At 40.4% G+C, this 23,673-nt stretch overlaps 1 protein-coding gene and 1 pseudogene across 2 annotated transcripts; both read right to left on the bottom strand.

Annotated features, from left to right (window-relative positions):
- Positions 1-2,046: 2,046 nt before the first annotated feature.
- Positions 2,047-15,298, bottom strand: LOC133906980 (jacalin-related lectin 3-like; annotated as a pseudogene).
- A 2,837-nt stretch (positions 15,299-18,135) lies between these two features.
- Positions 18,136-23,080, bottom strand: LOC133908867 (uncharacterized). 2 transcript variants are annotated; one of them, XM_062351060.1, is made up of 7 exons: positions 22,882-23,080; positions 20,112-20,253; positions 19,756-19,903; positions 19,601-19,676; positions 19,125-19,236; positions 18,940-19,032; positions 18,136-18,661 (listed from the first exon to the last, which is right to left on the bottom strand). In XM_062351060.1, the coding sequence occupies exons 1-7, from the start codon at positions 22,915-22,917 to the stop codon at positions 18,645-18,647; spliced, it is 624 nt and encodes a 207-aa protein (XP_062207044.1). In that variant the 5' UTR covers positions 22,918-23,080; the 3' UTR covers positions 18,136-18,644. The 2 variants fall into 2 exon arrangements, with proteins under 2 accessions (XP_062207044.1, XP_062207043.1); XM_062351059.1 differs by having other exon boundaries at positions 18,136-18,689; positions 18,941-19,032; positions 22,882-23,079.
- Positions 23,081-23,673: the final 593 nt, after the last annotated feature.

The raw sequence follows: 23,673 nt of genomic DNA on the forward strand, positions 1-23,673 counted from the left end.
TGTGATTGAGAACTCTGACCCGGAAGTTCATTCCGAACTTTCAGAACCTGGATATTCCGGATTTTATTGGAAGTTTCGGTAACCAGTGTTTTCAGTAATAAACAGTATTTTCAGCGTTGAATTTATTTTTTTGATTTTTCGGTGTCTTTTGAGTGCATCTTTTTGCTGAGTTTCTGTAGTGTTTTTGTTGCGCGTTTTTTATTCTCTTATGAGGTGTGTACTACATTGGTTTGCTCGTGCAGTCTGAATAGGTGGCCTGACCTGATCCTAAAGCGACCGCCGATCTTGTCTGGGCATCTCAGTCTCGGCGTGCGGCTACTTCTCGATCCGAGAGTGCAAGCACATCATGCACCCGGTTGGTTCTTGAGAACTGTTGTGCGAGTTGCAGGCTTGCAGCACACTGCAGTGCCAGGGGAAAATGGAAATTGTATTGCGAGTTGGCATGTGCTGCTACCGGTACCAGACTAGTAGATTCAGAACTTCAGGCCACATATCTGCCGGCCACTCCAGGGTTGGTTTGGGATCTCCCTGATTCTTTAGAAAGGTCGCTCGATGAGTTACAAACTGACACACTCTTCTAGCTGGCAGCTGTTGTTCTAGCAGACTACTGTGTCAACACTATGTAGTTTAGTACAATTGGTGTTACAGAATAAGGCTACTACGTACACATTGGTGCAGTTAACTCCCTCTGACAGAACAAGGCAAGGGAAGACATACGCAGGGCACATGTACAGTTGACTCGCACAGTTCGATCCCGAGGGTTTGATTCTTCCTAAGATCACATCAGAGGGGTGGCCAAGTGTGCATAAACTGCGCGAACAGAATGCAGTGCGTCGGGCAGGGGGACAGCCCTGCAATTCTTTTTTGCCGCTCGTTCTTTCGGCCTCAAAGTATGCACCCACAGGCATTTCCGGAACCTTATCTTCAGGAAAGGTTCACATGTCGTGTTTATACAAATTCCAAAACACCGACTAAATCGCCGGCATTGGTAGTTAAACACAAATTGGGGCGCATCGATCGACCGTCTGTCATGTCTGATTCATGGAACGTGGGTTCACCTATCTTGTTCGAGGAACATGGAATGTGGTCTAGCATATGGATAGGGTTGGCGTCCTTTCAGGCTTTCAGCCATGCAAGTTGCTCGCTTGCACCACTACGGACATTCAGTCGTGCAATGTGCCTGTACTAGTCCAGAGTAAGCTACTAACACTGCATCATTTGGTTGTTCTAGGGTGAGGCACTTGGATGTACTGTTTGTTTTTTCCTCCTGATCACCCACTTCACCATTCGGTTCTGTGAATCTATCTGGCTAGTGTCAGAACCCACGACAACTACCCGAACCAGCAGCCTTTTGAATGTTCCCTCCACCAAGTTGGTTTAGAGAAGCCACAGGGCTAAATTTTCAAAACTTAGTTATCTGCAGCAAGAACCAAAGCACTAGCTCTGATAATAAACCATGCACTACCTCATGTAGTGTACCGCTCTTTCTGGAAAATGCAAGGACCGAATGATAAGATAATGCACCTTGATGTCACACTGAGAGAATGCACTATGGAACACAGCTGAGATGTTGTGTTAAACCAAACAAAATTACAAAATCTCAGAGACTTGACAGGCTGCACGTTTGAGATGACCAGATACTTCGAAACTGCTTAACCCTCCATCGCAGACAAATAAGTCGCACACAAATTAAGAATGTACCAACACATCATGGTGCATCAATAAAAAACAGCTACAGACTCAACTGCAGACTGAAAGTGTTTTGCTTCAGAGTGCGTTAATCTTCCAAATTCAGCCTAGTATATCCTTCAAGTAGTCTCAAGTCTAAACTCTCAATCACGTGATAAGCAAGCTCAACTAGTTTTAGGGATTATTTGGCAAAGCTCCAGCTTTAAGAATTTTTAGAGTAGGTCATCTCTAGTTTCATAAATTCTTAGAGTTGGAACCGTGAACAGATTAAGAGTCTTTGGTTGAGACATCTTATTCTTATTTTAAATCGAAAACATATATTTAAACCACTTTATTTTATCCTACAAATTTCAAATCCTACATGAATCTTAAAGCCGGAGCTCTGCCAAACAAAATCTTATTGTGCCCCCACCAATGCTGCATGTGCACCCCTATCCAAGGACTAGCTGCTCCGGCCATGGAAGCCGGCCACCTTTCCCTCCATCGTAGCGAGTTGAAATAGGTTCCAATCTTGTCGTCGAATGGGTCGTACTTCCCTCGGCTACTTACGACTGTGATTGATCTCAAGATTCTGGGACCTTTTTCCACACAAGTATTATTTTATAAAGAAAAGCTTGATTGACTCTTAGCATTGCATCAAGATGATACAAGCACATACAAATTCATTTTCGGTTTATGCATAGCTCGGATGCACACAACCATATAATAAAATAAAAGCAAAGAAACCAAAAATAGAGGCGGATAAATAGCAGTCTATGATGGGTCTTTTATCCGAATCTAGACTATCATTCAAATTGGATAAAGATTCCCTTGACCGCCCATACAGTAAGAGAATTTGCCACCTCCACCATATGCCACTGTAACACAGCCTATGTGCGGAACCAACACATACATGTAAAAATAACTTGCAAAGGAGAGTTAATTTTTTTTTTGTTAAAAAAACATAACTTTGTATAGCCACAATGACCAATAAAACTCTATTGTTACTACTATAATTTTGTCTTTCCAATACTTACTAATTCCCCGAAGCCAATTGTCAAGCATATTTGGAACACTTCCAGGTGGATAAAGATTGGAAGCCACTTAAATGATAAGCTATGCATATTGTGCAAAGCAGTAATAAAAAAAAGATGCTTAATTGTCTCATGCTATGCATATTGATAAGGTGAGGGAGCATGTTGTTCCATGCTATCAACTTAGGACCGCTCAGATTTCGATAGAAAGCAATATTTGGTGGAAAAGATTGTAAAACGCTGGCTACCGTGTCTTGTTTGTTACGAGTTATGTTATAAAGACCTAGATATTGGCTGCTTAAATATTTATTATGAAGAAGGTTCTGCCAAATCCCTTTCTCAATTACTAATTTGTATAACCATTTGCATAGAAGAGTGTTGTTTTGAGCATCGAGATTTTGCATCCTTAAACCCCCATGATCTTTGGGTTGACAGAGGACACTCCATCTTGCTAGTTCATATTTCTTTTTGTGACTGCCATTTTGTCAGAAGAATCTGAAACAAAAACAATCCAGTCTTTTGAGGACCCCACGAGGGATCAGAAAGAAAGTCATCATAGAAGTTGGGAGGCTACTAAGAATAGAGTTGAGGAGAACAAGTTTACCTCCCGAGGATAAGTACTTGCCCATCCAACTACTCGGTCTTTTTTTAAATCTCTCCTCAATTCCTTTCCAATACGAGTTTTAGAGTTTGCGGTAATGAATAGGTATTCCCAGATAATACAAAGGGAAACTCACCCTTAGCACATCCAAAAATTTCTTCGTAATAGCTTACACTATCTTTTGCTTCACCAAAAAAGAATAATTCGCTCTTATGGAAATGGATCTTTAAGCCAGATAATTGCTCAAAGATGCAGAGAAGGTGTTTCAAGTTTCTGGTCTTTTCTAAGTCATGATCTATAAAAAGAATTGTTTCATCTACATATTGGAGAATAGAAAGACCCCAGACTAGATGGGGAACTAATCCATTTACTAGATCTGCTCTATTTGCTCTTTTGATCAAGGTTGCCAACATGTCAGCGATAATGTTAAAAAGGATCAATGATAAGAGATCCGCCTGATGAAAACCTTTTTAGGTTTGGACGAAACGTACAGTTGAATCGTTAACTTTGATGGCTACACTTCCTCCAGATATGAAACGCTTCACCCAAAAACACTATTTTAGTGAGAAACCTTTCATCCGGAGGTTTTGTAGTAGAAAATGTCATTTGACTTTGTCATAAGTCTTCTCAAAATTAATTTTTAATACTACTCCATTTAGCTTCTTTCAATGGAGTCCATGTACAGTTTCATGAAGTATTACGACCCCTTTCAGAATGTTACAACCATGCATAAACGTTGTTTGGGTGGGTCGGATTATGTGATCCGCTATGCTATTTATGTGATTGGTTGCAACCTTTGTAAAGATTTTGAAGCTCACATTTAATAGGCATATTGGCCTATTTTGTTGAATGCAACAAGCATCTTTAGTTTTTGGTGGAAGGATGATTTCCTCGAAGTTTAGGCTAAAAAGCGAAATATCTCCAAAATGCAACTCATGTAACATCATCATCGAGTCATCCTTGATCACATCCCAGAACGTCTGGTAAAATTCCGTTGTGAAACCATTAGGGTCAGGGGCTTTGTTACAACGTCTCGAACCTCTTTTTTGGTAAAGGGGGCTCTAAGAATTTCATTTTTGGCATCAGTTACTTGTGGTATGTCCTCGATCTATGATTCACTTATGGAAAAGTTATTCTTCACAGGAGGGCAGAATAAATTTTTCTAATACTTCGTTATGTATTCCTTTAATTGAGTTTCACCCTAAGTTTTCCTTTCATCCAGCTCTAGGCAGAAAATTCTATGTTTTTTGTGTTTTCCATTTGCTATCATTTGAAAGTGCCGTGTGTTATCATCTCCATAAAGGATTTGATTGACTTTACCTCTTTGGTACCATTTAGTCTCTTCCTTCTATAGGAGTTTAACTAACTTTTTGTTAGCTTGATTCTTTAGACAAAGCTCGGAATCAGATAAGTCCCTTATGAAACAAATTTTTTTTCCTTGTAACATGATATAGATGATAAAAGTATTTATACTCATAAAAAAGATGAATATTTTTTGTGAGAAAATGTATTTGCTAAACCTAGTTAAATGCATAGTTAATTATTTGCTAATCCAAAAATCATGAAACCAATTTTGTTAGTCTCCTTACATGATCATATGTCTTTTAAAAATACATACACTCATGAAATAGTTATTGTAACATGCATTATTGTGTAAATGTATTGCAACTAGATTAATTCATAAGTAACCCATCACACCTCCAAAATTAGTGAAGCCACTTTTATTAGTTTACTTATACTATGATTTATGTAGAAAAAATAATGGTAGACATAAAAAAGTTAATTACATTGTTGTTTCTTAACATGTTCACTTTATGCTTGTGAACTTCGTAAAAATCATGGAGAAATTAATAAAATTCTAAATGAAGTGAAACCAATTTTAAAAAACCTCTTAAAATACACCCTACACAAAAAATTTATATGTTTGCATGTTAAGATTTTTCTTAACATTATAGGTCAAATCATCCTGTTCATACGACCCATTTCAGTATTTTTTTTCAAACTTCCTCTCCATTAAATATGATGTAAATGATATTATTTTTGAATTTTTTTATCACATAAGGTCTTAGAATTGTCTCTAGTATTTTTAGATTTTTTTGTGATTTTTATTTTTTGAATTCAAATTTGAAAAATAGTTGAATTCAAAATGCAGTGCGGATCGAATTGATTGGTTTTCACGAATATAGAGCGGTTTTCAATAGTTTTGAACCCTGATTTTATCAAGAAGTTCTTTCTTTTGTTGTTTATATGTTCCACTCGTGTGTGCAGCCTATCCTCTGAAATGGCGTCTAAGAGCACTTAGTTTGTTTGACCATTTTTGGATTTGTGTTTGTCCCTTATTTGTTCAGTTCCAAACATCCTTAACACGGTCTGCAAAACCTTCATGGGCAAACCACCCCAGTTCTAGCTCGAAGGGTCTATGACCACCTTGCTGGGTTGAGCCTCACGTATCAAGGAAAATATGGGTGTGGTTCGAAACTTTCATTATTTCCAGTGCTTGAATGGTGACTAATGGGTACTTAATTTCCCATTATGTGGACATTAACATACGATCCAGTTTCTCAAATATTAGTTTGCAATGGTCATTTTCCCAGGTGTATTACCTTCCCGTTAAGTCAATTCCCCTTAAGTCTAAGCTGTCAATGACAATATTGAAAAGGGATGGCCAATAACTTGAGAATCTCTCATTATTTTTTCCCGTCTAAACCTCATAATATTAAAATCCCCACCAATCAACAGAGGATAAGGATTATTCCAGCAGGTATTTACTATTTCTTCCAGAAACTTTGTTTTTAGGTCATTTTTTGGGCTGGTCCATACACAGCTATAAGAGTCCACATGAATGAATCCGCCTTGTTTCATAGATGTAATTTAACGAAGAAATCACCATCCGAAACATGGATAATCTCGTATGTGACCTAGTTCACCCCAACTAGAATCCCACCAGACCTACCCCTAGGGGGCAGACAGTGCCAGTCTAAGTCCAATCCACCAGAAAGACATTGGTGTAAACCATCGTCGGCCTCTTTTTCCCCTATTTCTAGAAGAGCAATAAAATCTAAATTGTTGTCATGAACGCAATCATTTATGAAACGGAGTTTAGCCAAGAGATTGAGACCTTTGCTATTCCAAAAAAACTCCTTCCATTTGATAAGGTTGGCTTTATTTTTTATCTTAATAGACTTGACTTTTCGTCCTTCATTTTTCCTTAACTTTGCGTTGCGGGATTTTTTATTGCGAGGTATAGCCTTTAGGTCACAAAACATGCTGCCATACTTAGCCTTATCCCTATCCACCTCCGTTAAATCTTTCAGCAAGTGGGATAAGAGTGGATCAAGCTTTGAACCCAACACATCCTCACCGCTTTCATTCACATTTGAGGGTTTAGTTGTAGACATATTGTTCTCGTATTTATTGATGATGACCTTTGTTTGTCATTTTCCAAGTTTATAATCTCCTTAAAGGACTGCTCTATATCTACTTCGTTTGTACCCATTACTACTCCACCAAGATCTAAAATATTCGATAGAATATGTTCCCTAGAGGAGCAAAGACTGGGACGAGTGTCAACAGACATACCTGCTGATGAAGAGGATGAGGTGTATGACAAAAGCGAGGTCACATTTTTGCTCGCAGCCCACTCCAATTTCCCATGGGACGAGGCTGGTCCATCTAAGTTCCTGAAGGCAGTACGGTGCATCGCACTAGTCAACGAGTCCTCGTCTATTGCTGCCACACCACTGTTGCCTGGTGTAGTAGCCGAACGTTCGCTTCGGCAAAGCCCAGCATACATCGGCGCCATACTTCTTATAATCTTCATAGAGTGAGCCGGTTCAGCAGGATGCTGCAATGGCTCACCGGCAACAAAACTCCTGCTGCCGACATTGCCCCCACGAATAGCTTGCCTTAGAGCCATGGGTGAGGTAGAAGATTCACCCACCAAGTGCCCAGTTGTAGACCACTGCATCTCTCCAGGCCAGGCGCCAGGTTGACACTGACTGCCAATGATGTGCTCACCACCTTTCGGCCCGCAGCTAGTGCATCACGCCCCACCAGTTGCGCTAACGGTGCCTTTGGCAATGCAACACCCCTAGCAGCCAAAGCGCCCACATCATCCGCCTTTAGGCCGTCCACACTAGAACGACCAGATGGAGAGCTTCCCTGAGCATTGGCTAGCGTGACATCCTTGTAGGCCATGTCCAAGGCATCCTGCTGCATGTCACTGACCATACCAGCCACATGCCATGACACAACTCCTGGGTGATGAAATCGAGACATGGTAGGCCATTGGTTGTCCCAGTTCAGGCGTCGTCGAGCTTCGGGCTGTCGTTATTTTTCGAGAGTATACAAGCAAAGGTTTTGTTAGAGCAATGCAAGCCACTGTTGCTAGGACACTTGGCGGCACACTTGCTAAAATAGAACCACCAGCACGACTGCCCTGCTACATAGACTCCACCAGAGGTCCCAACTAGCCCAAACCACCTTACTCCTTGCTTTTTCGAATTGATATTTTCTTCGAGTTGAATGGCATGACTGCAATTAGGTGTGGTTCGCCCCGGCTGCTGTCTAGAGATGGGCTTGACACAATGAGATTCCTAGTCATAACCTCCGCGTAAACCTGCATTGACTCAAAAGAATTGTCCTTTTGCCTCAAATGATTAGTTGTGGAGTTTTTTTTTTTGGTTTTTTTGCTCAAATGGTCCTGTTGTCCAGGATTTTCCTCCTCCTCCAAGAGATTGTCCTTGTCAAGGTCTGGTTCCCAGTATTGCGGAAGAATCGGATCGACTTCAACCTGAAAATCGGATGGCTCACGAGAGAAAGATATATCATAACCATCAATGTTGTAAATTACATCTAACATGAGAGAAAGCAAACTTGCATCCAACATTGCGACTTGGAGACGAACAATTCCCCGCCTCCTTAAACACTATATGTCCACTTCTTGTGATGCGCCTAAGATTGTTTCGATAGCCCAAATTCCCAAGTAATGACGGGGTACAGCCGGGACCCCAACAACATGCATACATGCTTTGTCCAGTTGAAAGGACGGCTTGGGACCATTTGATGGTGCCCATTCTGAGATTTCCATAGTGACATCGTGTGCTTTGAGACGAAACTCGATGTCAACTATCTTGTGAAGCTCTTCCTCAGATGGAAGGCCACAAGAAAGTTTCCATCACCATGCAATTTCGCCTCCCATTTCCAGTCAAGACAGGTGAGACGTTATATTTCATATTGTACAACCTCAGCCGAGAAACTATCCCTTGAAATTTTGATCAGAGTCATAGGTGTTGAATTGAATGCAACACTTTTACCACTAACCGCAAGAAGCTGCAAGAACCCATTTACACATGCCAAAAAACAAATAACGAAGCATTCAGTTTGGGGATCTTGTGTATAGGGCACTTTGGAGTCTCGTGATCACTTTTGTCACATATGTTATAGTAAAGTATCTCTTTACATTCGTATTGAATATGCCCCTTTGTTTTGCAACGAAAATAGTAAGGCACTTTAGGATGCTTTGCTTTGTTGTCCACGTTTTCTTTCGAAGGCTGTGATACATGGGTCATCGGAGGTGGTGGTCACATGGTGTTGGAATTGACATGACCACGCCCACCAGGCCGCACAAAGGTTTTGCTTGCTCCTGTCAGCTACCACCTCAAATCAGTAGCACCAAATGAGAAAGAACTGCTTTGTAAGCTTCTCGGTCCTGCATTGCTACCGAAACTCCCAAGGGCGCTAACCTCTCTAAATGAGGAGAACATGGGTGGCCTTGAAGGTCCATCACGGGCATTGGACATTAGCTTGCTGACAACGCCTGAGGACCTAAAGATCTGGACACCAGCCGCACCAATACCCTCCCGATTCTTGTCCCCTTGGCTCTCTGGAACATGGCTACTTCTGTTGACCTCGCCACATCCCACACTAGCTCCCATGGAAGGAGCAATCTCCCTAGAGCCGAATCTTCTGGGCAAGAGAACCTGAGCATAAGTTTTCCTCTTGCTTGAAATTGGAGTTTGTGACTAGACTGACGAGACAGGTCTGCCGGCTTGAGAGACGTTCCAAAAATGCTTAAAGACATCAATCCAATCTTTCCCCTTAGGCCTGATTTTGGTTTCCAATAGTTGGTCCTACCTATTTGGAAGGGAATTGAGAGAAAAAGGCCCCCTCTCGGTAATCAAATAAGCACTTTCCTGATTCTCGTCGGGGAGCTGTTTTGGATGGAATGTGCCAGCATCTTGGAAAACCTCCAGATTGGCTTCCTGTAAATCAGCAGTCGGGTGCTCTAAAAGGGAGGTGTCCACATGATGGCTCCGTCCTCCCTGAGCGTCCAGCATTGTCATGAGGGTGATCCTCTTGGCCGATCCTCGATGCCATTGATCAAACCACATGCTCCAACCACGGCTTCAAGGACCTGAGATGCTCTCACACAGATCATGGAAGACAATGTCGCCTAATGTTGTCGTCGGCGTTACCCGCAGCTTTGGCAAAGGTCCATGCCAAGGCATCTGCCGCTGTGACACCATGGCCTCAACAATTCTTGATGCCAGTGTTGCAAAGGCCACCACTATCCCCTTGTTGTCATTGTCAGTCTCACGCGCTGAGAGTTGTAGTTCTTCTTCCACTTGATGCAAATCTTCCAAAGTGTATCCAGCTCTCATTGTTGCCTGGAGTAGGTCGTCGATATCCGATGTATTGGTCACCAGTCCTTCCCGGCCACTAGAGGCATCTGTCGAGTTCGACCTGCATGGCTCCGGCGGTAGGGGCGTGCACAGCGTCGTGGTGACCGCGAAAACTGCTCGATTCAAAATTCAAAAAGTCCACGTTCTGATTTCGCAAGTGTAGGATCGAGAGTGACGACTAGAGGGGGTGAATAGGTGTCTCAACAAATTTCTTGCAACATTGATGGCCTTCTCTTATTAATCACCCAACACACCTCTACTAAAGAATCACAATAGAACACAACACAAATACGCAGTGGAAAAACTACACCTACCCAGAAAGTCTGGAGACTACGGAGAAAGATCAAAAACAAAACTTAAAGATTCAACAAAAAGTGGGTCTCATGGTTGGAATCGAACACTAGGTTCCTCAGTAAACCAATCCATGACTCATCCACACACAAAGGTTGAATCTTGAGAAAAGATCACTCAAGAATCAAGAGATGAACATCGGGTGAAGAACATCTCCAAGATGTTGGTCTAAAGGTAAGAAAATTCAAGACTCTATCATATATGCATGTGTATGTAAATTTTATGCTTTTATCATCAAGAAGAACAACCTCCTAAGGTGTTAAAATTTTAGAGAACCAAGAGAGGAAAACTAGAATAAGGGAAATTTAAGCATATGTAATAAAATAAACTTCATTACTCAAAGAGATCAGTCTTATTTTAGACGGATTACTAAAAATTTTCTCCCAAAACTCTCACCTATTACATAGCTAAGCACCCATCCTTCTCTCATCTAAAATACTAGTACAATACTCTTATATGGATGGCACAAGAGGCTCAAATGGCTGGTTCATCCTCTCTTACAATCCTACCCCTCTATTTATAGGAAACTTGACCCCTAAGTTTTCTAACTTTTTTCCAAACTATCTCTCTCTTGTAGTACACTCCTACTTACTATCGATAGTATTTTAGTCTATTTTCTTCTCTATTCATCGGACGGCCTCGACACCTTCACAATTTAGCTTCGTCTCAACGCAAGCTTTACGGTGGTGCTACGTACTCCTCCAGTCCTCCCACGGTTTTTAGACCAAACTACGAAACCCTAGCATGCTTCTCAAAGCGTGATTAGCCGCCACTTGCTTCCACATAAAGCAAGCACTCTTATGATAACGCGTGTCCTTCGTCTTGCGATCTTGACCGCCGACAAGTCTCTCTAGCTTCTGATCCCTCGGGCTGCCTTGTCACTTGCACTGGCATCCCTTTGTTTGACTTTATCAACACACAATCTTCATCCTTCGTTACATGCTTTACTTGACCTTCATGTGTACAGCTAGAATCACCCTTGACTTCGTCCAGCCCTCCTTAATCGTCCGCCACTAAGCACCCACTTAGCCCCGATCACCCGCCGTCGACCATCAAGTTGAATTCGTCACCTGCACACCATGAAACAAGAAAACACATTTATCCACACTCTAAAACATCTCCAGGTTAGCACAAAATCAAAAACTTCATCTCAGAGTACATCCTACAGAAAACGTAAACACCGGATGTTCCGGTGTGTTCTGCTCCTGAACACCGGACCATTCGGTGAGTGTAGCACTATCTGTTTCAGGAAAATTTTGCTCTATATAAAAAAAGGTCCAGTGAAAGTTTCCGGTGATCCTATGTCCATCACCGGATAATTCGGTATGTACCAATCCACTGAACCACCATTCTACAATATCTCTATAACAAAAGGTCTCGTGTATTCTCTAGTGTTCACAAACTCAGCACCGAACTATCCAGTGTATATAATCAAACTTGACGCAAAAAATCTTCTCTCTATAGAAAATATTCTGACGCTCTCTAAGTCCATCACCGGATCATCTGGTGTTTGCTTCTATTTCTGCTTTAGCGAATACTGAAAATGCACCGGTACTCACTTCACCGTAACACTGGACTATCCGGTGTGGTCAAAAACCTACACACTGTATATTCTGGTGAGACATAATTTCCTGGACTGTGAAACGATCTGCTCAAATTCAAACTTTAGTTAGTCATGAACAAGATCACACACAAATAAGCTCGTACCAACCAAAATCATTTCAAATTTAACGTTATCATTAACTCATCGCATACAAATCAAAGTACATTCCAACTTATTTTCTCAGCAAAGAATTTACACAGGTATTGTAGTAGCCGTAGATGCAGGTCAGGACCTCGTGTGGGTAATCAAGCTTAATCTGCATGGCATGCATTTGATGATAAACTATACATAATTGTATGGCGCTTCATATAAAAAGCTATACGTGAATAAGTCTCTTTTTTTTCGTAAACATGCTTTTTCGATGCCAAAAAAAAATTGTATGGCATTTCATGATTTGGAGAACATATGTGACGAGTGAGATCGACGTCTTGATTCTACTTCAGTACTCACCCTGTGTGTTATCTGGCCACCATTTCCATGCCTTGTAGACCAGATGGATTGCCCACTCCGGTCATACTCGATCTGGATACACCCGACGAAATAGGTTCGCGTGATGTAGATTTGCTTGACACTTGTGTAGACACCATCATTCCATGGCCTGCCTCCCTCCCCACCCCCATGGTCCTGGCCCAATTGGTATTGGTCTTTTACCACACCATATGTGTAACTTACAAAAAACCAAAAAACCAAACGCATTCTTTCATCAATACTACTAACACTTCTTTGCATTAGCATTTCAGACATAATTCAGTCACGGGAATCGGCTACCTGATCTCCGATTTCCCTCCGTGCTAGAGCAAGCATGTCGGACTCTCGAGACGGGCTTGTGTCAGTCAATGCTATGTCAGCTCTCTGTGTCTGTGATAGCACCTCCCCTCTTCCAGAACATGAACTCCACGGCATACCATCCTGCCCTGCCATGAAATCCTACTATCCTTCCGTCGGTCAAACAGCTGGAGAAGAACGTGCCATGTTCATCCCCAAATGGTCCATGGCTCTTGTTCGTCGTGTGGAATGTGATAGATTTGATCACCGTCGGCCCCATGATCATCGTCGAGCCAAAGTAGCCCGTTATATGAGTCAAGATCTCTGATGGAAAATAAAATATAACCTGCCAAACAAAGTTTCCATGTTATCATATACTAGCTCTAGTGTTAATATGTGATTGGCAACAAAATCACTATGATACTGAAATCGCATCACCTTTTCAGGTCTAGCTCCCCCACTGACTCCACGCTTATCGCCCCATATTGCCTGCCCATTTCGGTCATAGAGAACCTTCATGGAAGATATTCCTAATCCCCGTGTAATATTGATTTGTCGGACACCAGTGTAGATTCCATCATCAAATATGGTGCCACTAGTCCCCCCCCCCCCTCCCCCAAGGACCAAATCTCTCTGGGGTTCTTATAGTCATGATCCCGTTATCCGAATAGAAACTAGGAATCGATACCATCTGCAATGCAAAATTCACAAACTTTTTTTTTTCTAGAATACGCAGGAGAGATACATATCTTTGTATTAAGAATGAGCAAAATAAAGTTTAGTACAATGACCCGAAACCGGTCAAATTACACAAGCGGGGTGCGGCAAGACTGAATGACACCACCTTTGAAGCTATAACTTCTATAGTTAGAAAAATGTGGGGAGAAAGTCACACTAATTTTTAGACATAGAGCAACGCAACCCTCTTCTGATCATAACAAGTTTCACTTGGTCATACCTTGTTCCAGAGAGTCCCATTCTGAGATGGATTAGGACACTGTTCCTTTGGAAGACTGCCAGTCAGGACACTGTGGTTGTCACCTCTTTCGTTCACCGCAAGAACCATGGCATACCCAGCACTGCTATCTTCATACCTGTGACCACTACAGTCATAAGATCTTGTGGTGCTCCAAAGCGTGGTGGACGGCGCGTTGGACAGGTTTGTGTTCTTGTCTTTGTTCAGATGGCAGCCTATGGAGTGGAGAAAGGACCCGAATCGTCCGTGAAAGCCGACGAATTTGCCGCTGGACACTGGGAGTGAGAAGAATGTCCCTTGTTCAGTGCCGAAAGGCCCATACTTGGAGCAGTTGCTCTCAAAGGTTAGTGATCTTATGACAAGTGAAGTCCCCAGTGCACCATAGCAGCCACTGATAGATGTGAGAACTTCTTGAGGGTACTCAAGTTTGACCTGTTGGAATTGCACACTTGGCGGATGTGTTTGTAGCACGATGGCAGCGCTCCATGGGTGGAGCCACTCCGACGGGTTCGACCTCCGTCTCACACATCCTCTATTAAGACTTTCAATAAAGATCCAGATAAAGGGGGCTGTTGTTAAAAAAAATAAAAAATTGCACACTTGTAATGTCAATATAGGAACCTCCTTTCGGTAGCGTTGCTTTCTAGCTATCAGTAAAATTTGAAAAAGATAGGCAATGCTAAGAGTAGCATTTTTGCATGACTATCGACAATATTGAAAGAGGTCTACAGTGGAAAGAATAGTTCTTTCTAACAGTACAAAAGGTGAATAATTTTGACTAGTACACCACAAGGGAACTAAAATCATGGTAATTAATCTCCCCAGTAAATTCGCGATATGGGGTTGTGATTGTATCATCGTTATTTGGAACTTCTCTAACACAAAACATTATTCTGATTATTCAATGAAATCAGTGTCAATAAGATCAGACAATAAAATCGTACATCCAAGCATTCTTGTGAGAGAACGTTGGACTTCATCCAATGTTTGGCAAGATCTGCGTATGAGTAGCAGTAAAAAACAGTGCCAGTTATGTATTTCTACCTTAGTTTGTTTGTATCACTGTCACCTATCCACACTATCACCTATTACAATTAGAGATTCTTGATCATGTTGTCATGTCTATAAGTATTATTATTGTTGCCCTAAACAAAAGTATCATTATTTCTAAGTAAAGGATTCGAATGTCATAGCACGAGATTAGGCAACCGAACCTGATCACTTTTTGAGTCTGCACTCCCAGTCCCATGCTTCTCTGACCAAACTGAGCTTCCTTTCAGGTCATACTCGATCTTTATGGAATCAATGATTCGAGTGATGATGATCTGTCGCACCGTGGAGTTAACACCATCGTCCCAAGGCTCCTAGACCTCCCCATGGCCCGACCGCTGTCGCACTCTTCCCGGTTGAGCCTCTGAAACTCTGTTGAACATGAACAAGTTGACATGTTGTCTCTATTACCACTCAAATCAGTTCAGAATAATACAGCTTTTAGAATGCTTGACTCGCATGTTGTTGTGATCCTTTTGTAACTTTTTAGCACAAAGGAATCTAGTTCTAAGTTCTTACCTAGAGTCAGATCGGTGGCATTGAGCAGTTAGAGTATAATATACGCATCTGCGTCCTAACAAATTCTGCCAACCATCTCTGGTGTGATCGAACGAAGAAAAGTTAAACGATAGAAACGTCATGCTTAAGATGAGTTCTTGATCCCACCAGTAGCATTCAAGCAAGGCACTCAAAAGTGTATTCAGACTAGGCAACAAAATATGCTGAATTCTTTTATGAACAATTATAAACTAGTAACAGCATTTCTGAAGGCCAAAAACATTCACTTCGTGTTTGCACACGAACAATTAGCCAAGCATATACAGACAAGAAGAAGGTACCATGTTCTGTCACCCAAGCTACGGCCAAACACGTCACAGAGAGTATACGAAGGAGACTGACGATTAAAGATACGTGAATAGACGTCTTAATAAAAAATTTACGAAATCGATAATCTTCTTTTATTTAAATCACTTAACGTACCTTAAAATTCAAACGGAAGCAAAAATAAAAAGAAGTTTTAACAAGAAAACATTGAGGCAACACGACTCTACGGATGTTATATGAACCATAGATTTGATTTAATATCAATTCGTGTATCTTAGCACTAGAAATATAATAACTTGCCAGGAAACAAGAAAAAATGAACACCAAGCAACGAAATTCTCTAAGCTGATTATCTAGATGTAAGAGAATACAAGTTGTTTTAGAAAAGTGACCTCACAAGGTGCTAAAATTTCAACATAAAATAAAAAAATTGAATCAAAAACCGAAAAAATTATAAACTTGTAAGGGAACCAATAGAGAAAAACAGAAGGAGATGAGCACAATAATATGAAGAAAAATAAACTTCATTGCAGTAAAGATCATCTCTATTTTAGACAGATTACAAAGATTTTTTCTCACAAAACTCTCACCTAATATATAGGCTAAGCACTTATCTTTCTCTCCTCTAAAATCCTAGCATAAGACTCTATGATAGATGACACAAGGAGCTCAAAATAACTGATTTATCTCCTCATATAGCCCTACCCCTCTATTTATAAACTAAAAAACTTGACCTTTAATTTTACTAGTTTTTTTCCAAAATACCCATATGTTATAGTACACTCTTACCTATCACCAAGAGTATATTAGTTAATTTTCTTCTTGATTCATCAGACGGCCGTGACGCCTTCACGACTTAGCTTTTCTTCGACACAAACTTCACAATGGTGCCACGTACCCCTCTAGTCCTCCCACAGTTTTAAGATCAAACCGTGAAACCTTAGCACACTTCTCGAAGAGTGACTCCCCACTTGCTTACACCTTAAACAAGCGCTCTAATATCGACCCGTGTACTCTGTCTTGCGATCGTGACCGCCGGCAAATCTCTCCTGCTCCCGATCCCTCAGGTCGCATTATCACTTGCACAGACATCCACTTCGCTTAACTTTATCAACACACCGTCTCTATCTATCTTTCATAATTTGCTTGACCTCCACATGTTCAGCTATGATCATCTTTTGACTCCGCTTGGCATCCTTATCATCTGGCACCAAATATTCCATTTGGCTCGATCATCTCACCGTCAACTGTCAAGTTGTATCCATCACCTGCATATCATGAGACAGACAAACACATATTTTTAACTCCAATTCCACTTAGTACGTGATCAATATGCTCAAATGAAATCCTACATGAATTCAAATGATATCAAAAATTATACAAAACCGAAGATATCAAACCAAATAAATACCAATATCAATTACTCATAGTAAATATACTAAAATATATTTTAATTTGGTTTGTCGGATAGAACGAAGATTGTACCAGCTTGCTCCAAGTGATGAGCTTACAAGATGACAAGAGACAGTCCAGCTGTCTATTTATAGAGGAATAGGTAGAATGGAAGCCAGAAAAGAGCAGGCACCGTCACAATTCCACAAGCTGGCAGCAGCACTAACGGTTGAAGAAACCTGAAGCTACAGGGGAAGAACTCTATTCGCTGTCCCAGGTGATCGCCGATTGCTCGATTCATTCACTGACGGGAGGGCGAAAGATGCCGCAAAGAGCAGCTCTTTTGCCACCGCTCGCTCTCACGTAGTAATCTCTCTATTACAGCCAACTTTGCATCATTCCTGGCGTTCAAGTTGACGATGGAGAACTAAAGAAGCCAGCACCCCTTTATTTTGTTTGATTCTCGAAAAGGAGGATTTTCATCTCTTGTTTTGCTGTTTTTTTTGGCGTTCTCTTTTGGAAAATTCATAGGCAACGAGTGGGTTAGCACATTGGAAATGGTGAACAAAGGGGCACCAAACATATTTAGGGCCTTTTGAAAAGAGCAAATCGCTCTAGATTTTTTCGGGAGTTAGTCCAAGTTTAAACAAAACATTTCAAATTTAGATCACAAAATCCCCGGAGCAATCCTTGTCATCCATGAACAGAGAATTGGTAAACCAAGTGTCAATGATTAGTAAACTATTGATCTTACGAATATGTGATGAATGTAAAGGATACTCCCTCTTGCCAAATCAATCACGTAATTTTATACAGATTCAAATCTACTTAGAGGATAATAACCTAATGTGTTATGTTCTTATATTAATCTTTAAGATAATAAGAGTATCATAACTAGTTTAGATGAGATCTAACACTAATCGAAGACTCCTTTTGCACAGTCTTTACAAGTTATCGATGTAGATCGTAATTGTTGTTGTGATTACAAATGCAGATGGCTTCTAGATCATTTGTGTACTGCTTGTCCTCCTCCACAGAGCCCCGCTCTCTCTCTCTCTATATATATATATATATGAAGGTTGCTCTCTCTCTCTATATATATATATATATGAAGGTTGCTATGTAGCATCTAAACTCTTTTTCGAGTAAAATTCTATCATACTTAAACTTAAAAATAGACTTTATTGTTTACAATATATCTTGACAGAAAGTTTTCATACCTCTATAGATTCTCTTCCTAAATACATGATATCTATCTAGGGTACCTTAGGGATTCATATACATATTATATATAATAGTTTTATACTACTCATTATCACCTAGGAATGAAGACACGACCAAAAACCAGCTTGGCCTGAATCATTTGCGTCAGGCACATACTGCACAACAGACTGGCTCAAACTGAGCTCATCGAATGACCATACAGAATAGCTCAACGCGGACCATATGTACATGCTTATCTATGTCAATTGTCAAGGAGGGGAAGAAAAAACAGAACATAAACTAAGGAAACAGAAACGTACAACGTCCCTCTTTCAAAGTACACCACTGCAACTGCAGACATGGTGACAAAGTCAATCGAGAAGACGGTTCTCTGAATTGTATAAACTGCTTCATCGTTTATGCACTCTGTAAGGGTACAGATGCCCAATGGCCTGGAGGTGGTAGCCTTTCTGAAGAATTGATTGGTTGCACCTTACTTGCTCAGAAAGGGTTTCAAAGAAAATGGTAGGTAAGAATCCTGCTCCAAGAGTTTCAGATGTCATGTATGCGGTATGATGTCAAGAAAGCCAATAATGGAATTTAAATTGAAGTAGTACTGCAGTAGAACTTCCAAGAAACCATGCATACGCAACCCTCTCAGTTAAATTGCATACATCGATACTAGTGAAAAGCTATGAGATGAGCACCAACGAAATATGATATGATGCAAAATCATGGCCGACAAGTAATTAGAGCTGTGATCTAAAAAAAGGTAACTAGAGCTGTCACCTTGCCAACTTCCTGCTGTAGGTATTGCCTAACCACAGCCGCTTGCTGTACTACTCTCTCCAATGATGAATATGCAGGTAGATTTGCATGTGCTGCCGTTGATCACGAAAGGAAGATCATAATCAGAACATGGTGGAATGAGGTTACTATGCCAGGAGCTAAGCAGAATATTTTTTAAACATACCAAGGACAGCCCGATTCAAGCTATCTGCAACATTCTGCCTATACTCGGGGCTTAGTAGATGAAACATAGGTGCTTTCTCGGGTTCTTCATATGCTAGTAGGGCCATAAAGTCCTACAAAATGAAAAGTTAAGTGCTGGTCACTAAAAAGTTATGCAGTATTGGTAAGCACCCACTATAGCAAATCAAATTCAATGCAAATATCATGCAACACTTATGTCTCATTTATGTACTAAATATAATAAAATACATCTTTCGGTAGCATTTCAGCCAAAGCTGGCATCAAGCAGAACGGAGGTGGTATAATACCAGCGCTGTTTTGCTTGCACATCCTTCGATACCAGTACATTAATAATAATATCTAATGCATACAGGACAAAAAAATCCTTGTACTGCATCGGCTCAAAAGGAGACAAAAGCAATCTAAATAAACACGATAAGTTGCATTCTCAGGCCTGTAGGGTCAAGGAACACGTACCTCTAGTTTCTCAACATACTTGGAAACTTTCCCAAACGATGTCAACTTTTTCTGGCCAAACTCAAGAGCTTCTGTGCTGCTCAGTCAAAACAACCAGATTAATCAAACTTTGTAACAATATTTTTCCCTCCAAATTAAATTTTGCAAGCACTCACCATTTTCTGGAACGAACAAGCTCAATGAAGTGAAGACTTAAAAGATCAAAATGTAAATCCATATCATTCTCCAGCAAGTTAGGCGCCAGCTCTTCTGTGAGCTCTATGGCCTTCAGGGCATTCCCTTCCAGCACAAAATTAAAAATTGCTGAAAGAGAAATATATGATGAGAACAGTGCATGCATGCAGACACACGGGAATGGAAATGGTAATATTAAAAAAATTCATGATTTATATGGTCACGATTAGAAGTCCAGAACTGCAGGCAATGTACCAAAGATATATAAAAGCGCTTAAAAGCATGCAATTTAACAAGAGAAAGAGATCCAGATCAGTATTGACCTGCAGATAAATACCTTTACGCTTATCCACATCCACGCTATAATCAATAGGTAACTTCAACCCAGTGCTGGATAGGAATGTCTCTGCTGTCTCCTTAAAACAGTTGTGCATGAGATAAGATAGCACTATGTTGCGAACATCGTTGTCGCTGACAGACTGCAATAGGACGAAATTTATGTATATAACATACTATAAATTAACAAAGATGATGGTACAGTTCGCATTAATCCATTTATCCAGCAAAAGGCAGCAGTAAGTAATTTCCCTTACTGCATGTGAAGCCGTTGGTAAAGTTGGTAAAGTAATTTCCCTTATTGAATATGACAACAAAGTATAGGATATGAAGCCGTTGGTAAAGTTGGCATAGTGCATGACTAAATCATAAATATGCATGTTTGGCTCAGCAGAAACGCAGAGCCATATGCAGATATGCCCATATGAACTGCACATATAGTGACTTCGAAGGAAAGTGCCAGCGAGGTCATGCAAACCAAAGCAGTAACAGGGGGAGAAGCTGATTCAATGGATCAGTGTTCAATTTAGGCCACAAACAGGATTTGGGGCAGACATTTGGCACTGGTGTTTGTCGTACTTTGATGCCATATAGATTCGTGGATTTTGGCATGTTGTAAATAGTTCTGCCTCGGTTTACAACAAAGGCACAACTATTTATAGCACTCTAAAATTCTTGTACGCAAATACAAGATTAAGAAGCATGGTGGTGCCTGTTCTAGCATCGTTGAGAATCATGAAGTGAGCCTTTCCTATTCTATTTCATCCATGATGAAGAGTGATGGTGGATGGTTTCGTACTACTCTGGAGGAACTGCAAGCACCATGGGATCCTGGTGGTCTCAAGCTTGACAAGGATATGGGTTCAGACGGTCTAAGTTCAAGATATTGGCTTGATGGCAAGCCGATTCCCAAGGGGGGAAGAATGTCACGGACGTGGGCCAAAGGTGTTGTTGGGCTTGCAGGCTGGGTCGGTGAGCTAGCTCCAAGGCCCACTCGGAGGAAGAGGCTAACACTACATAGCTTGGCAAGCAGCAACGGCATCGATGAACAGAACGAAGGCATCGGCCTCTGCTTTCTTCCTTCCCCATTCCCTAATTTCCTGCTGCCTCCCCCAAGCTCTGTTTCTCTGATTCCCAGACCCTTGTTGTTGCTCTTCACAGTCCATGATTCTAGTTATCATTTTGTATCACTGACTAAAATCCAGTGCTGGAATCGGAGTATTTCCCATGTGCATGTGCTAATTTGGGTGTTGAACCGAGTGGGATCGTAACAAGCTCCAATCTTTAGTTCAACACCGAGATCAATGTTTTAGTTACAGCTGAGGAAACGGTAACCGGTCCCCAGCGATAACCGAAAATGCGCGGTTATCGTGATAACCGCTTGAAATTCGCATAAATTCATTTGCTAAAATTCGAAATGGACCGGTTACCGAGCGATTTTCTCGATTTATCGAGCGTTTTTCTAGAATTTTCCACATTATCAGTAACCACTCGATTTTCTCGATTTATCGAGTGGTTTTCTCAATTTTCAGTGAAGTTCAACAAAAAACCCAAAAATTGGCTCAATCTTGTAAAATCAATAACTAATTCATCTGAGCTTCAAATCAAGTGAAACAAATTTTGTTGATTTCCTTGTAACATGATCTACATGATAAAAGTATTTATACTCAAAAAAAAGTTAAAAATTTTCTGTGAGAAAATGTATTTGTTAAACCAAGTTAAATGCATAGTTTACTCTTTGCTAATCCAAAAATCATGAAACTAATTTTGTTAGTCTTCTTACATGATCCTATGTCTTTTAAAAATACATGAACTCATGAATTAGTTATTGTAACACGCAGGATTGTGTAAATGTGTTGCGACTAGATTAATTCATAATTGACTCATCACACCTTCAAAATTAGTGAAACCACTTTTATTAGTTTATTTATACTATGCTTTATATAGGAAAAATAATGATAAACATGAAAAAGTTAATTACAATGTTGTTTTTTAACATATTCACTTTATGCTTGTGAACTTTGTAAAAATCATGGAGAAATTAATAACTCTAAATGAAGTGAAATAAATTTTAAAGATCCTCTTAAGATTCGTCCTATACAAGAAAAATATGTGTTTGCATGTTAAGATTTTTCTTAACATAAGGTAATAACTGAGCCACACGTTTCAACTTTTTTCATTTTTTTCAAACTTCCTCCCTATAGAATATAATGCAAACGACATTATTTTTGAAAAAAAAATTCACAGAAGGTCTTAGAATTGTCTCTAGTTGTTTTAGGATTTTTTTTTAATATTTTTGAGTTTTTTTATTTTTTCAAATTTTTTGAATTCAAGTTCGATTTCGGTTCGGTTTCTGAAACCGGAGCGGAGCGGTAAGCTCGATAACCGCGAATTTCGACTAATTACCGTCGATAAATTGACCCCTGACCGAGACAGGCAATCAACAAAGTTGGATCTTTCATAACTAGAAACCACCTTACCGACAAAATTCCAATCTTTTTCAACTTCAGACCCTAACATGAGTGAATCCTCCAGTCCAACTGCCCAAGCACCCCAGCAATCCAAGAAACTATCTTTACGAAACATTATCCAAGAAACAATATCTTCATATCACGAATCCAATAACCGAACACAAAGGAACACCAAATTCACACGCAAGCAGGAACAAATCCACCAGAGCTTCTATATAATGGGGGCGCCTGAACAAAGAAAACAAATACTAGGGTTCTACGAGGGGGGAAGAAAGGCGCGTATGGCGAGAGTAGGCGTACGACGTTCTCGTAGAGGCGGGGATCCAGGTCCATCATGGCGGAGGAGAGGGGAGGAGGAAACCGGCGCCGGATGCGGGGGAGGAGGCCGCGGGGGGACGGAGGCTGGGTGCTGCCGGCTGCCGGGGCCTGGGGGAGCCGCGGAAGCAAGGATTCCCGAAAGGAGGATTTGACCCGTATTTTATTTATTTTCCCCCTTTTTGTCTGGATTTCCAGTTACGTACGAATACGACGAGTGGTGATCACATTAGTCTTTGGTTTGTTTGGTTTTTAGCTCCAGTTTATTTACTTCTCAAAGATTGGTTATTTTGATCGAAAGTCAAATGTGTGTCAAAATTGGGACCAAGCTAAAAGTTAGCAAGTGCTCGCTCCGTTTTAAAATACAAGATATATTAGGATTAAAAAATCAATTTTTATTTTTTTACTAATAATTAGTTAAACTATATACATATTTAGTACATAAAACATGTATCGATAGATGCTAAGATGTTAGTTTTATAGTAATTGATAATATATTGTAAGAGAAATTAATAGTTAAAATTTACTTTAAATGACTTTCTCAAGTATTATGTCCTGTAAAAAAAATAGGAGGTGTATTATAAAACAGACGTGCTCATCATGAAATTTGGAGGTCACAATTTTTTCAATCGTTTCTACACATGTTTTGGAGGAAAAATATTTATACCACATGTGCATGACCAGAATATATTTTCAACCGAGAACTAAATACTAACTAAATGGAGATCATATTGTTGCCCTATAACAGAAAAAAAAAACAATGTAAAGTAAGGCGTA

The sequence above is a fragment of the Phragmites australis genome, chromosome 2, assembly GCF_958298935.1.
Source record: "Phragmites australis chromosome 2, lpPhrAust1.1, whole genome shotgun sequence".
Taxonomy (NCBI): domain Eukaryota; kingdom Viridiplantae; phylum Streptophyta; class Magnoliopsida; order Poales; family Poaceae; genus Phragmites; species Phragmites australis.